Source organism: Canis lupus, chromosome 27 (genome assembly GCF_048164855.1).
Source record: "Canis lupus baileyi chromosome 27, mCanLup2.hap1, whole genome shotgun sequence".
Taxonomy (NCBI): Eukaryota; Metazoa; Chordata; class Mammalia; order Carnivora; family Canidae; genus Canis; species Canis lupus.
Window position 1 is genome coordinate 15,726,823 of NC_132864.1, and position 16,398 is coordinate 15,743,220.

At 42.6% G+C, this 16,398-nt stretch overlaps 1 protein-coding gene across 5 annotated transcripts in view; it reads right to left on the reverse strand.

Moving 5' to 3' along the window:
• Positions 1-5,543: 5,543 nt before the first annotated feature.
• The window catches only part of BRAP (BRCA1 associated protein), a 28,928-nt gene continuing 18,073 nt past the window's right edge, over positions 5,544-16,398 (reverse strand). Inside the window, exons 10-12 of one of the 5 annotated variants that reach the window (XM_072802543.1) lie at positions 15,522-15,611; positions 10,548-10,651; positions 5,544-7,969 (exon numbers count right to left, since the gene is read on the reverse strand). In XM_072802543.1, the coding sequence (XP_072658644.1) occupies positions 7,606-7,969; positions 10,548-10,651; positions 15,522-15,611 (558 nt within the window). In that variant the 3' untranslated portion in view covers positions 5,544-7,605. Of the gene's footprint in view, positions 7,996-9,826; positions 10,353-10,547; positions 10,652-15,521; positions 15,612-16,398 lie in introns of those variants that run through there. The other 4 variants (XM_072802547.1, XM_072802545.1, XM_072802544.1 and 1 more) reach the window with 4 other exon arrangements.

Consider the following 16,398-nt stretch of genomic DNA (forward strand, 5'->3'; position numbering starts at 1 on the left):
ATCTGAGACTACCCTACCTAAAGTAGCCCTTCCCTCCTATCCCCTGACACTATTTCTTCCTTAGCACTTATGTTACCTGAAATTTCATACAGTTTCATTTGTTCGCTTGTAGAACAGCAGTGACTGGGGCTGTTGTATCCGCTGCTATAGCCTTAGGATCCTGACGGTGTCTGGCACTTAGTAGGACCCTGAGTAATCACTGAGAGAATGAATAAACCATATAGAAACAACATGTCTAGAAAACACTAGAAGAAACACCCCCGAAGTGTGTAATGGTTTCCTCTGTTGAGATACGAGTGCTTTTATTTTCCTCTCTATATTTTTCTATTTTAAAAATAAACAATCCTATTTTTTTTTTTGACGAGGGGGTGATGGCAATGCTCTACATCTTGATTCAGGTAGCAATTACATGGATGTGGACAACTGTCAAAACTCATCCAACTGAACGCTTGAGACCTGCATTCTGTTATATGCTAATTACATCTCAAAAATAAAAATGCTATATGTGTATATTTTAAAATACAATGCTCTTGCAATTGTCTTATAGCATTTAAATTATATATTTGTAAATAGGATAATAGGTATTACATCTCTATTCTAAATTAAATCTGACTTGTTATTAAAAAAAGAAAAAGTTCTTGGATGACCTTTAGATGCGGACACCCACAGACCAGTCTATACCTGCCAAGTGAACACCGCTTTGTAATGTTCCCCTGGTAGTTTATAAGAATTTTGTTCTAGGCTGTCTCTCTTGTATTCATTCTGTAATAAACTGAAGCCACAAGTTAAGCTGATCCCTCCAGAATTTTCCAGTTAGCCTGTTTATTCCTGCCTGTGCCTCTGGGGGCAGTAACTGAGTCTATACTCTCTAAGAAAGGACTAAGGAGTCTAGATAGTTTTGTTCCAGAAGCAACTTTTCCAGCTGGGGAAGCACCCCGGCTTCCATGAAGCTCTATATAAAAGAACTGAGATGTCAGCTTAAATGGCTGGTGTGGACTGGGCCCCCAGCCTCCCAGGGTGAAGGGGCCCCAACAGGCAATCGGAATGAAGGGATTTCCCAAAGCCTGCCCGTGGGTTGAGGGGTGCAGGGAGAACCATTGGCCCAGTTTTCTTCCTCCTTCTCTATCAGCTCTGGCTCAGCTCCAGCTGAAGTGGGAGAGGAGACGGAGAGAAGTCAGAACTAAGTTCCATGGGGAGAGCAGGGAGGCTTGCAGAGGGTGGTGGGACTATCCTCCTCATGCAAGAGTGGCCGCAGCTCAGTACTCTGCTCCTTTCCCAAAGCAACCACAAAACAGGACCTGGGAGCTGTGTCCTTTCTGTCCCCATGTACCAAACTGAGCGGGGGGGGGGGGGGGGGGGGGGGGCAGGAGAGCTGAGGGGTGAGGGGCCCAGAGTCTGGACTCAGGCAATGCTGGGATGGAGCCCTGCCCTTCTCAGGGATCAGTGATGTGACCCCCGCCAATGCTGGCCAGTTCAGACCTCCTGAATTGTCTCCTACTGGGCCTCAGTTTCTCAATCTGTGCAGTGGGGTAGCTCTCTCTTTCACACATAGATGGCATGGAGGGCTGAATGGAATAATACATGGAGAGCACTCGGCACAGGAACTGTGGTTCGGTCAGCAGGAATTCAACAGATGTGAGCTAGCCCCTGGAATCAGACACGTCGACACAGGGCAGAGCTTGCTACCACCGCCTCTAATGCTCAGGAAGCAGAGAATTCTCTAATTCTGCACTTCGAATTCTCTCTTGGCTTTGGGTCCTACCAAAGAAAACAGATTCTGGGTCGGCCCCTCTGGATTGCCTACCTGGGGCAACTAACCAGTGCAGGAAAGGTTTTTTTTCTAGGTTTTTCCAAGTCAACATGGGTTCACACAGGCTAACAGTGACCCAATCAGGGTTCTTAGCGTCAATTACCTCCCTTCTCACAAGAATGTTATCTCAGCAGTGAAAAACAACAACAACAACAACAACAACAACTATTTTTAAGAGTTCACCAGAAAGCCATCTCCCGAGGGCCCAGAGAGAAGAGAGGCAGGGGTAGGTGCAGGCTCTCTTTCTCAGGATCATTCTGGTTCTGAAAAGCAGTGGAAGATTCTTATTTAGGTGTGAGGGGAGCAGGGGCTGCGGGGAGAGGGTAACCAGGCACATAGGAAGAAAGTAAGAAGAGGCAGCCTTAGCGTGACGCTGGCCAAACAGAACTAGGAATCTTGCCAAACGGAGAGTGCACGATTGGCAGCAACCGAGAGATCCTGTATGGACTTTTAGGAAAAATCCTGGGCCACAGCGCGGGGCCTCCTTCAGTGGGGCCAGGAAAGTTCTGGCAGCAGCCCCCAGCCCAGGCATGTTCCCACTTAATTGAAGTCGAATGTGCTGGGGGGGAGGGTGGCTCGAGGAGGCCTCCGAAGAGTTCCTGGCTGCAGAACCTCAGCGCTCTGCAGTTGGCCCTGTTTGGGATCAAAGCCAGTTCGTGTTGATTTTCTGCAGCATGGAAACAAATGCAACGAAGCTGTTTTCCTGAGGCATGCATTTTGGAAAGAGGATTTTCATTTTTTCCCCCAAGGACAGGTGGGGCGGGGAGGTAGCAGGGAGGAGGGTGGAGAGGAGGGTTTGTGACGTGGCTCTTCTATTGCTGTCTCTTCTGCAGAGGGTTTTGGGCTCATAGTTTCCATGTGAGCAAGAACTAATCAGTTAGAATGTGTGAGTGGGCATGGCCACGAGTAAGGCTAAGTCTTTCACAAAAGATAATTCTTGGAAAATGCTGTTGGAGGACCCTCTGGCTGCGTGTGATAAGTCACAATTTGTTTGCTCTCCACTGGAGTGTTTCTAGGAGAGCAGCCCTGTTGTTTCTCCTAAAAATTTCCATGGACTCTCCTTCACTTCTAGGTCTTTCTCTGTGATGTTGTTCTTCTGCCCCAGAAATTCGTTCATGTTCCTTCTTTTCAGTTAGCACCAAAGTCTTTTGGATTTTACTAATGATGTAAAGTGATACTGTCTAGCTTCTCCAGTGGTGGAGACACATCATTCTTTTAATGATACCCAATTGTGCCTAGCCCTCTAGGGAAAGTGTGGACTCTTGGTCCATTGGGCCATACTCAAGGGATTGAGAATTTACAATCACAAATCAATACGGCTGGAGGGGGCTTTGCACACTCTTCCTTTTTAAATGAGGATACAAGACACACAAGCAGATTTGGTCTGGGACCTACTGTTCCTTCTGGACAAAAGGTGGCAAAGGCCATCTCCACAGAGGCCAAGTCAGCACTGTTTTTCACATCATTCAGCATTTATGCTCAGTGTTATAGCTCCATTTTTTTATCTTTGGAGCAGAATTTCACCATCAGTCGTATTATACTAGGATACAACCTCTCTACATTTATTTCGAGGCTGGATCTGAAAGGAGTTTTGGGTCAGGGGATTTAGAACACGGTCTGAAAAAAAGCAAAGCTGCTTTAGTTCACTTAGTGCACTTGGTAATTAGCCTTGGAGTAACAAATGTTATCTGCACCAGTGCAGCTCCGTGCCAAGTACCAAAACCACATTTTCCAGATGATTCCAGTGAGAAGTTTCTGACCTGAAGCAATTAAACATTGGGCCCCAAAGGCCACAATCATCTTGTATAAAACAACAGATTGTTCATCTCTCCCTCGCCTTCTTTAGTGCAGCAAGAATGTAAAATCAGATTAAGAACCAACTGCAGAGCCCTCTTCATGCTTGCTTAAGCTTCCAGAATTACAGAAAGGGACTGCTCCATGTTCATGAAAAGTATACTAGCTAACATGATGCTGAGATAGTTTTGGCTTCTGAGAGTACAGCTTTCCAAATGAATGTCTAACAGAACCTAATATTGTTAAGTGCCTCAGCCTTCCAGGGAGGGCAGGAGTCCCAGGGACGCAGGGTAAAAAAGGTTACCGGTAAGTGGCAAATGGTTACCATTACCTTTAGAAGATGAAAAGAAGGCATAAAGGAGTCAATTATGATATTAATCAGGATAAAGAGGCCACAACTCCTCCCTAAACCCTCCTCCCAGGGTAAAAAAATAAAAAGAAGCTTTATATAACTTCCCTGAGGTCTCCTAATGCACGAATGCAAAAGTATTTGTTTGCTCCAGGCTGAGGACAGGCAATGCGGTGTTTGGGGAGAAAATGAACTTTAAAAGTTGTACAGAAAAAAAAAAAAAAAAAAAAAAAAAAAAAATAAAAGTTGTACAGGATGAGACTTTGGATCCGGGGGCAAAAGGGATGGGGAGTTTCCTGAAGGGAAAGGCTTTTATTCCCCAGTACTGCTTTACTCTTTCCTATTAACCTACAATTTTTTAACGTTAAAAGCTCCATTCTGGGGGCGCCTGGATGGCTCAGTGGAGCATGTGGCTCTTGGTTTCGGCTCAGGTCATGCTCTCATGGTCCTGGGATCCAGCCCCAGGTGAACTCCGTGCTCAGCAGGGAGCCTGCCTGAGGATTCTCTCCCTCTGCCCCTCCCCCCGCCCCCACTACAAGCATGCCTGCTCTCTCTCAAATCTTAAAAAAAAAAAAAATGCTACATCTGTTGGTGTAGACACTATGCAGATATTCTAGGACTCTCACTTCAAGAACCTTCACAGACAAGAATGGAAGGGCTGGCCAGAAGCAGAGGCCTGTCAGAGAACACTGGTGGCTTCCTAAGCTCGCTGAAGGGGAGAGCCAGGTCTCCGAGCAGTATGGACATCCCCCAGCACCACGAAGGAGCAGGAGCTGGGTCATGAGAGACTCCTGAAAAATGTCCTTTCTGCTGCCAAGAAAAAAATGAACGTAGCAGAATTCACTGTGGCAGTTAATTCAGCTTTCTCGTGGAGAAAACGAAATCACTTTCCTCAAATGTGAGAGCGACTTTCCTTTTTTAGATAAGCCCATTGACTTCCTCACAGGAGCCCAGTCTGCCAGCAGCCCAGGCAACGTGGCAGAGTGCACAGCAGCCAAATCTTAAGGATAGTATTTGTAACTTGTGTATCCCGATTATACCGGGAGAGGGGTTTCCAAGTGATGACAGAAGGCTGTTCATTTGTGATTTGCCAAGCTCTCCACACTCTCCTGGCTGGCTGTTTCAACTCCTTCCCAGCCTTCTCGCTGAGGACAGCCTGGCTGTGCAGGCCTGGAGCGGACAGTTGCTTCAAGGCTTTGTTTTACCCAGTGTATGCTAACAAGTCACGTTTGGGACAGTTTCAAAAAATAAAACCATCTCAGCTTGCAACAAGGCCTGGTAAAAATTGTCAGGTGTATAAACTGCTTTCCGTTTGCAGAAGAGTTGTGTGAGGAGTCTCAGCCTTTCCCGAGCCCCTAAATTCAGATCATTTTCCTTATTCTGTATCTGGTTCAGCTACCTTTTATTAGTTCGGGAAGCTGGAGCAAAGGGGTGGGAAGATGAATAATCTAGCTTACTATATTGTTGAGGGGAAGGTTTTTAATGCGTCCTTTAAATCCAGGTCACTGACACTTTCTTAGGTTATAGATACAAGCTCATTTGTTTGGACAAATGTCAATCAGAGAGACACAAATTTCACACAGGGCAGAATCATTTCAAAGTTTGGTTATTTTAATGCAAGTTCATTGTTCAGGGTAGTACGGATATATTAAGTGGTTCATTTCCATCCTGAAGAAAACACTAACAGTTTCTATCTTATGTAATTTTGTCAAATTCAAACATGACTCTTTGACCTTTTTCAAAAACATTTTCTTAATATATCTTGATAAGATTCTTTATTTCTGGAAAAAAATTTTAAACCTTTAAGTAGTTTGGAAACATCTGCCTATTTGCTCATTCCTCTGGGCACAGCCTTTCAGAGCATTTATCCCACCTGTACTGAAAATCTCTGTTCTCCCAGCTGGTGGTAGGGCTGCTTGATGGAGGTGATCTTGGGAAAATGAGGAGCGAGCAAGCTTTGTAAATTACTTCTAATTCTCTTAATTAGTATGCTACGATCCACCCCAGCTTCTGCAAGGTCAGACATGCAAGACAAGTACTTGGCCAAAAAAGCAGGATTCTAACTAGTGTAAAAATAGATTTTAAATAAAATAGAATCTCTATAGGAAAGAGAATTAGGTTATGCTTTACATTCCCACTCTTGCTTTAGGATATCTGTATATATAAGTCCAAAGGGGACTTAAAGAGTTGGTCGGCCCCAAGTAAAAATTGAGAATGTCTGAGTACATTCATTTTGCAAAGTTACAGGTGAGGTTTTTTTGGGAAATGCTACAGCACATCCCACAAAAACAGATGGTGATTAACAATACAGTTTGTGTGCTAACAAGTAACATGTAAGACGTTCAGGCTAAAGAAGATGAGGCCTAACCATAGGCTAAAAAACAATTCTAAAATGTGATCATTTGAAAACTCTGGCTAGCTCTAAAGCAGAAAACAAACCCCATCATTTAACAATATCTCTTGTTAACCAAACCAGCTACCTCTTTTGGAAGCTAAATTCCAACACGGGCTTTACTTTAACTTTGCTCAATTACTGTGTATTATGAATTACTTGACATTAAGGTTTCTAGAGAGAGTACACAGCCCCTTTGTTGGCTTGCAACAAGCACTTTAAAACATGACTGTTTTAAAGAGGCTCTGTTAAAATTCTAATTTTTAGATTTAGAAACAGCCTTTGGTTGTATCTTGAAAGCGTAATTGAAAATCTGCCCAAGCTCCCTCTAGCCGCAACCTGAACATGCAGCCCAATCTTTTGTAAACATCCAGAAAACACTGATCCCAGCAAAATACACAATCAGCTAGTCAGAGGCCTCACTCTGCATTTTCACATGGATGATAAATCTGCCTGCTGATTCTTGCTAGATGCTAGGAAATCCACTCTAAGAGTTGAGTCTTAGAGCAACCATTTGGCCTCCTCCTTACTTGAGGTTCATAATGTGGCGTGGAGTCGTCGAAAATAAAGTAGAAGCGCCACTATTTTTCTACACTGGGTCTGCTGAGCTTGCCGCACATGGGTTGTTTGTTTTTCCTGGCTAGCCCTGGAGCAATAGATGGCTGCTCGGGACAGGCTAGTGACTAAAGGCTTACAGGCCCAGCCTCTTTTCATGTGACATTCAACCAATTCTTCAACTCCCAGACACGGATGGATGACAATGACGGGAGACTAATGGCTAGGGAATTTCCATAAATCCTCAGCGGCCAGGGCAAACCTCTCTTTAAAGCAGCTGCTAAGACCTCAGGTAATGTTACCTTTGAGGTTACCAAAAACAAACAAACAAAAAACGCCACCTCGAACCGATCCCAGAACTGAATGTAAAATACACCAACTCAATAAATACAACAGAAAAATGCACAGCAGAGCTGGGGCTTCTATCAATTAGGAAGGCAAAATGGTCATTAGAATGTCTGAGGTTAGTGAGCTATTACGGTTGAAAACAGCAGCCACCTTTTAACACAGCCCATTTCCATCAGCTCTCCTAGCCATCAACCTCTGCATTTACTACACCACACACTAGCAAAGAAAAGGTCCAAACCACGGCGGCTCCATCCTCACTGGTACTTATTGACGGCCCACTCTCACATTTAGCTGAAGCCCCAGCATGCCCTTGCTGTGCCAGGGAAAACAGTCTCAGGGACACCCGTTTCCCAGAGGTCATTTGCCCCTCTTGCTGCGGCCTTTCCTGGAGGGCAGCTTCCCACTGCCCCCTGAGGAAGCGGGGCTGGAGGCCGAGGCCATGGCAATGTTGATCTGTCCTTCCTGTATTTCCTGCCTGGTCTCGGCCGGCAGGTGGTTGATCTTCTGCTGGGCCTCTAGGTAGAACATGACATCACGCAGCTGCTCCTGGATCTCGGTGATCTGTAGATCCTTCTGGTCACAGGTCTCCTTCAACACCCTCTCCTCCTCCTTTAGTTTGTTCTGCAGGAGGACTTGGTTGGCTCGCAAACACTTGTTCATTTCCTGCTCCTCTTTGAGCTCTGTGGTGAGTTTGGCCACCTTCATGTTTAGTTGAGTGCACCTTTTGTGAAATAAAGGAAGACAAAACTATGATTTTCATTTGCTGACACTGTCCCTTTTTGGCTCTGGGATTGAACAGAAGTGCTGTGATCTCAGAGTCCATTTAGGGACTGGACTCTTCCCTCCTGTGATGGAAGGACACTGGTTTGCTGCCATTGCAATAGCTATACAAAGCAAGGATTTTGCTCCAGTTAACAGCATAGCTTCAAGAAAATTTTTCTAAGCATCAGAAATTTTTCATTTGCAGAAATGACTCTGTGATTCATGGTAAAACATCTACTGCTTCTCTGTTTTGTAGTCTGTGGCTTAGAAATAACAGCTACTACAATAAAGAAGTTATGAGGAAAAGGAACATTCTCAGAGAGTCAAGTGCTCTGACCTCACTACATTTGCTGGTGGAGAGTTTTCAAGAATAGGGAGTGTCCTATTTTTGATACTCAAAATTAATCATAAGAATTACAAATTAAAACACCATCTGAGATACCATTTTTATGTATCAGAATGCCAAAGAGCTCAGACGTGGGAAAAGAAATTCCATGCATTGGCTCTGGAGTGTGAACTGGTACAAATTCTTTGGAAGTCCACTTGGCGATACCTATAAAAATCAAAATTTCGGGACGCCTGGGTGACTCTGCAGTTGAGCATCTGCCTTTTAGCTCAGGGCATGATCCTGGGGTCCGGGATCGAGTCCCACATTGGACTCCCTACATGAAGACTGCTTCTCCCTCTGCCTATGTCTCTGCCTCTCTTTCTCTCTCATGAATAAATAAAATCTTTAAAAAATATATCAAAATTTCACATGCCCTCTGCCTCACTTATTCTAGGAATTTATCCTACAGAATATATTCTGTATTATTATAGCAGTCTAAGACTTGAGAAAACTTAAACATACATAAATAGGGACTGGTTAAAATTATTACGGGACCTCCAGACAATGGAATACCGTGCAGCTGCTATGAAGATCAAGAGATCTAGATGTGCCTGTAAGAAAAATCTCCAAAACAGAGTATTTTACCAAACAGAGTACCTAATATTATTCTATTTTTCTAGAAAAAAGATTATGTGAGATGTTGATACAGGTACAGCAAAAGATTTGGAAGAGTAAATATTCACTGGCACTGTTAATTAATAGGGGGTAACCAGTACATAGATGATAGCAAAATCTACAGGGTGGAAAAAAACTTTCAGTTTTAAAAAAAAAAGCAAAAAAAAAAAAAAAAAACTTTCAGTTTTAATTATTTCACAGAGTTTGTTAGGGAGCTGAAAGTATAGGAGAATATTTTAATTTCTATTAATGCCATAATGTTGCTTTACAATAGTTAAAAATCACCACCACTACCTCCACCTTCGGGCACCGCGCTGGCTCAGTCAGTAGAGCATCAACTCTTGATATCAGGACTGTAAGTTTGAGCTCCATGGTGGGTACAGAGATTACTTAAAAAAAAATATTTAAAAGAAAAAAAAAAACTTTGGTAAAGAGTGTTGTGGGTGATGAAAAAATTTTGAAACATAGTAGTGACAGTAGCATGTTGTGAATGCCACCTCATGTCACTGAAATATACACTTATAAAGTGACAAATTTTGTGTGCTATAGATTTTTGCCACAATAAAAAAGAAAAAAAAAACTATTAAAATAACCCCAACTTTTGACAAGGGGGAAAACAGGTGAAGAGTAAATGGGAACTCTGCACTATCCTGGCAGCCTCTGTAAATCCAGAGTAAAGGTTTATTTAAAACACACACACACACACACACACACACACACACACCTTTTAAAGTTATCCTCCTAAATTTCTTTTTTATCCATTTGGAGGTAAAAAAAAAAAAAAAAAAGTTATTTTTTGTGAGTGTACTTTTTTTTTTTTTAAAGATTTTATTTATTAATTCATGAGAATAAGAGAGAGAGACAGAGGCAGAAACACAAGCAGAGGGAGAAGCAGGCTCCATGCAGGGAGCCCGACGTGGGACTCGATCCCAGGTCTCCAGGATCACGCCTTGGGCTGAAGGCGGCGCTAAACTGCTGAGCCACCCGGGCTGCCGGAGTGTACTTAAACTAGAAAGAGAATTTCAATCAGCAGCAATCATCATCTGCTAGAACAGTAGTAGAGTACATTCTTGCCATGCTGTTCTTTAGCTTTTCGCTCCATAGTCAACAAGTCTGGCCTTTAATTCCTGTCTGAGGCGGGAGTACACACCATCTCCAGCTTAGACACAGTTTCTCTCCTAACTGCCAGTTCTCAGCCACATGGCTCAGAGAAGCTGCAACTCTGAGCACAAGGCAGTTGCTTTCTACAGGCAAAAAGGAAAGATATTTATGCAGACAATAAGCACAGATGTCAGGGGAGAGCACTGCATTCCACACCACGTCCATCTGACATGAAACTCTGGAGTTTTAAAAAAAAAAAAAAAACAAAAAAAAAAAAAACAGGAAGTCACAATAAGTTTGCTCCATATATAGGAAGACCCCGACAACCTAGTGATAGACACACTTGGAAAGTGTTTCCACAGGAATGAAGGAGATTACCTGTTTATGAGCCTGTTACAATGAAAAAGCTAATTAAGAGACTAATTACACTTACTTTCTTTCCACAGACTGCTTTTCCTTTAGGAGATCATTTAGTCTGTGCTCCAGATTATCACATTTCTCAATTGTTTCTTTAAATTTGGTCTTCATGTTGTTAATCTGGAAGGGCAAACAGAAGTCAGTTGCACTTCACAGAGGCATAGTTGTGTGGTCTTTGGGGCTAATGTCACCAATGTTTCTCCAATCACCTGTCTATAACTTCAAAAAACCAAAGAAAAGGTGAGACAATCATTTGAAAGAACCTGTCGTGGAAATAAACATTTTGAGTAGTCCTTTTTTCCCCTCCTTTTAATCTATATCAGGATGAACAAGAGATTAGGAGCAGCTGAATGTCAAGCCAAAAAACTCAAAAGGAAGAGCTTCAGCTAGTGGAGCAGGAGATAGATTGTCAGAGGCAAGAGCAGAGGGTCCCCTTTTAACTCTTTTTTTTTTCCTCCTGAGATCACATTTCAAAAATTACTATCTAAATAATCTAACAAACTAATTTAAGAAAATGAAAATGGTGATAACTGATTTTAACTGTTTGGGACCCCCTGCAAACTCATTAATTTGCTCATGTACCACAAGGCCACATGGAACATAAGTGATTCTTGTTTTGAGTTCATTTGTAAGTATAATATAGAGAGAACAATTTCATGTTACATTGTCTTAGAAACTGAAGAGAATTTTAAAATTCTGGTATATTTTGTGTGGGAAATCAAGAGTCTTCTGAAGTCCAGCTAAGTAGACATTGGATTCACTCAGGTGTGACACTCTACACAACTGCCTGAACTCTACTGGCATAAGGACAAAGAGCAAAGACTAGGTGGGAAGGAGCAGTTGTGAGGCTGGGTGGATCGTGCGGCAGTAATAACAGGGACTGAAAGGGACTGAGAATTTAAATCATATGGCCCACATACCAGCCAGGTGTTTTGAAAGCAGTATCTCCTTTATATAAGAAGCCAGAGTCTTTAATGTGGCAACTTTTTAAAGAAACAGGCTTAAAAAAATAAAAATAAAAATAAAGAAACAGGCTTACAGAAAGGTGAGGCAATCTGCCCAACGTCACCCAACTAGAGCATGGAGGGTCCAAGACTGGACCCCAAATCTGGGTCCAGAGCCAAGTTCTTTTATTTTTTTTTTTAAGATTTTATTTATTCATTTTTTTAAAAAAAGATTTTATTTATTTATTCATAAGATACACAGAGAGAGGGAGAGACAGAGACACAGGCGGAGGGAGAAGCAGGCTCCATGCAGGGAGCTCGATGTGGGACTCGATCCAGGACTCCAGGACCACGCCCCAGGCCGAAGGCAGGCGCCAAACTGCTGAGCCACCCAGGAATCCCCTAAAGATTTTATTTATTTATTCATGAGAGAGACAGAGAGAGGCAGAGACATAGGCATCAGGCTCCTTGCAGGGAACCTGATGTGGGACTCAATCCCAAGACTCCAGGATCATGACCTGAGCTAAAGGCAGAAGCCACTCAGGTGTTCCCAGAGCCAAGTTCTAAACCTCCCTGTACTATACTGCAGGCCATAGCTGTACAGCAAAGGAAAAAATGACCTCTGGGCAGATGTAAACTCTCCGCAAAATGTTCATCATGTTAGAAAAAGGGCCACTGCTTTTAGTACTTTCTTTTAAAAACCTGCCATATGGCCTACCTAGATATTTAATAGCACTGTTTTTATTTTTAAATAATAAGAAAATAACTGTAGAAATTAATGTTATAGCCAACTTCTGTTAAGGTGGAAGAACACACAATTAGAGGAAGATTCCTCTATGTCATAAAAAAATAACTTAAAAATTACTCTAATTCTAGTTTGGTATTAATTTCCTCCCCAGTATTATTTTTATTTTTTAAAAAAGATTTTATTTATCCATGAGAGACACAGAGGGAGAAGCAGGCTCCCCATGGGGAGCCTGACGTGGAACTAGATTCCAGGACCCCATGATCATGACCTAAGCCAAAGGCAGACATTCAACCATTGAGCCACCCAGGTGCCCCGCCAATATTATTTTAAAATAAAAGACCACTAGATCCGTGTACATTTTCTCCTAAACTGATTCCTGTTAGTTTAGGGAAATTGGAAAGGACAAAAATTGCTATCGAAAGTAATGAAACTGTGTATGTTTTGCTCACTGAAGATACTTAGGCTGAACGCACTTAAATCAAGATGAAAAATAACCAAGTAACCTCAAAAAGCTTTTTAATATTATTATAGACAAATGTTATGATGGTTTATTTTTATTTTTTTTATGATGGTTTAAACTAGTGTTTTTTAAGACATTTCTGACCATGAGCCCACAATAAGAAACACTCCATATACATATATACATACAACTGACAGAAGAGTTTCACAAAACAGTATTAAACATGATAATACACTCTGGTATTTTACATCTATCCTATCCTGTTTAATAAAAATGCCAGCTGCACTCCACCAAACTCATTTCACAATCCAAAGCTAGAAAAATACTGATTTACATGGCGCTACAAGTCCAATAAGAAAAGAGGGATCTTTAGGGGAATTCACCTGTCCTGACTGCCTGCTCAATGTTCTTCATACATAGCTCCACTGAAACAAGAACTTTCGAGTGGACGTGAGCTTCTAGAACAGACTCTCACATGCTATAATAATTACACTACCTAAAGCATGGTGGGGGTGGGGCAGGAAGAGTGTTGTAACTGAAGTCCACAATGAGGCCCATGAACAAGAATCTCCGTCAGTGAAACCCATGGTCTGTTACTGTTTCTCCCTCCACATGATCTCCTGCCTGAGGTGCCAATGGACAGAGGACCTGTCAAAAGTAGGACAGTGGCAGGAAAAAAAAGCTTACACCACCCATTAACTTATGGATAAGTGACATTTGTTAAGAAAACAAAACATTCTTTTCAAGCTCTTCCAGCTTTTTATGTAGGATTGCCCTTGCCTCCATCTTACCCCTATGTAAAAGGAAACACAAGTTTCAGTGTTTAGTTTTCCTGCCCCTTGACTTGCTTTTCATGGGCATTTGTTAGGGAATGCAGTTAATCCTAAAGAATCTTAAAAGGTGGATAGGACCCTAAGCTAAACTTGCAAGGGTCTGTGTGAAGCACTTTAGGTATATCCCTTGTGCAAAAAAAACCATTACTAAGGCTGCACGGAGTTGCCACTGCTCCTCCCTGGGACTTACTAACTTGACACCCAAGTGGCAGCGACCTGTGCTCTGCCTCCAGTGCTATGGGAGGCATGTTCTTCCCATATGTACTCCAATCAAGCCCTATTCAGAACTAGCACATCAAGTGATGTTGAGTGCCTCTGGAAAAGCACTCTCATCACTTGGAAGGTTTTATGAGAACTACATCAAGACCTTTTAACCAAAGATCATGTTAAAGCTGGTGCTGAGCCTTAATTTTAGAAGCCCGATTTCTCCTCATTCATAGGCATATCCAGAAACTGGGGCCAAGGGGTCTGGCATATGTGTAAGCCTGGCCTTGCCTGCTTAGTTCCAGAATAATCCTAGCCACCCCACAGATGAGACCCAAGCCTGGCTCTGCAGCCCCTATCTGACGGTCTAGTTATTGCTGGGAACTCACAAAGTAACTAAAATAATCATTTAAAAAAGTTAAAAGCCTATATTTAATACTAAGAGGATCAGTGAATTATGAACACCATCCCAGAACCTGAGAAAGGTTCTTGGAGCCCCATTATACACAAAGCCTCAGAAGCTCACATGTTTTCAAACTCCTTTCTTTGGAACTGTCAGGTTTCCTTGTCTACACTGGAGACAACTGGAAAATCAAGCAAGTGAAGCCCTGGGACCTCCATCTGGGTTTCCACCCAAATCATACCACTTTTCTCTTTTACCTGCTGCAGTAGTGAATGGCATCTTCTTTAAAGCATTTTGTTAAAATCCAAAAACCTCTGCCCTACACAAACAAGGCACCACGGGAATCACTGAAGCTCTAGCGCCTCTGCCTTCTTTTCTTCTGTGATTTTTTCTTTTTAAGATTTTATTTATTCATGAGAGAGAGAGAGAGAGAGATTGAGAGAGGCAGAGACACAGGCAGAGGGAGAAGCAGGCTCCATGCAGGGAGCCTGATGCAGGACTCGATCCCAGGACTCCAGGATCACGCCCTGAGCTGAAGGCAGGCACTAAAGCGCTGAGCCACCCAGGCGTCCCTCTTTTCTGCAATTTTGAAGAGCTCAGCACCATCTTACTGCTGCAGAAGCCCACATGCAGCTCCTCAAAGCAGCTGTTCTCAAGCTGACAAACCAACTGGCAGACTCGAATTACAAGCCCTCGTGTATATACTTCTATTTTTTTAATGGAATTGCACAAAGCACTAGAAAACCTGATTGAAGTTAACAAATAAACACAACTCTCCCCAATCAAAAATACTTAAGCCTTTAAATCCAAGTTTTCATTTCTTAGGGTATAGCAGGTATTTAATTTCTTCCTGTCATATTTACTGTAATACCAAGTTCAGCATACAATTTTAATCCATTCTTCTTGATTTACTGATTGTAGGTGAGAATATATGCTGGCTTCCCTCCCTTCTAAAATAATGCTCAGTTGGCTGCAACAGCCTATTTTTGTCTCTTCCTTTTCCTCTTTTTGACTAATTTCATTCTTATTGTGGTCTAGAATTTCTTGTTGCCTGATACTGCCTTCAGGGGCTATGTCTGTAAAGAACGATGATTCATGTTTTTAACCACTTCTTTCTGGAATTCTGATCTAAAGTTAGATTACTGGGGCGAGCCAACGGATTCCAAATTCTTGTTTTCTTTCTTTTCTCTGCACACCGCATCCACCTCCCCCCTGGTTTACTGAGATATAACTGACGTATAACAAAGGTTTCTTTTTAGAGACAAAACAATTCCCTGTCTCTGTATCAGACAAAGGAAGATTCCAGCATTCCTCTTTTCTTAGGTTCTGCCTTCCCCCACCCTAACATCAGATAGCCCTGCCATGTGGCACGTAAGCAGCGACAAACCAGAAACTTACTTCCTCTGCTGTGTCCTTCTCTATCCGAACTATCTTGTTTTCCCAGTAGATTCGCTGAGATTCCAGCTGGCTTGTTAGTAAATACGAATACTAGAAACACAGAGAACAGACACCAAAACATAAATCACTGTGGTTTCTTAAATTCAATTAAAACTGGACTTTTAATTACCTATTGAAGAGAGAGTGTAACCATCAGAATGTGTATTGTATGTTGGTTATACTCTACTCAACAAACCAGGGGAATGCAGAGATGTCAATTACACTCCTGTCCTGGGGCTTACCATCTAGTCTGGACAAGCAAGCAGAGAAATATACATGAACAAGTAAGCTTCTGTTCAAGCTAACTTTTAAGAACCACAGGCTTTTAAATCAAAGTATAACTCAAACCGGCTCACCCCCTCCAGGAAGCTGTCCCTGTCCGTCCTAGTCTTGGGTTAAGGGTCCTCTCAGCTCCCTTAGTATAGTGGCTATCATCATTAACAGCACTTAATCACCAGGTCTCCCTGACAAGACCGTCAACTCTTTGAAAGTGAGGGCTCTACCTTTATTTCTGTAGCCCCAGTGCCTGGCACACGGTGGATATCAAGAAATGTTGGCTACCTGACTGCATGAATGAACGAACGGTGCTGTGTAAGCACAGAGAAAGGACAGATGACTTATAAGGACTTCTGAGAGAAGGAGAGATTTGGGAGGGCTCTCGACAGACAGGCGGAGGAGATGCGTAAAATACAATTCCAGAGAACTACTGGACCCAGTTGTGAGCTGTGGACATTCAGGATCTCGTTAAGATAAAGGAGTAACATCAATGAGGCAAGGATGCAAGGTAGGGACAGATGGAGCCTTATCGAAGGCTCTAGGATATTATGTTGAGAAATGT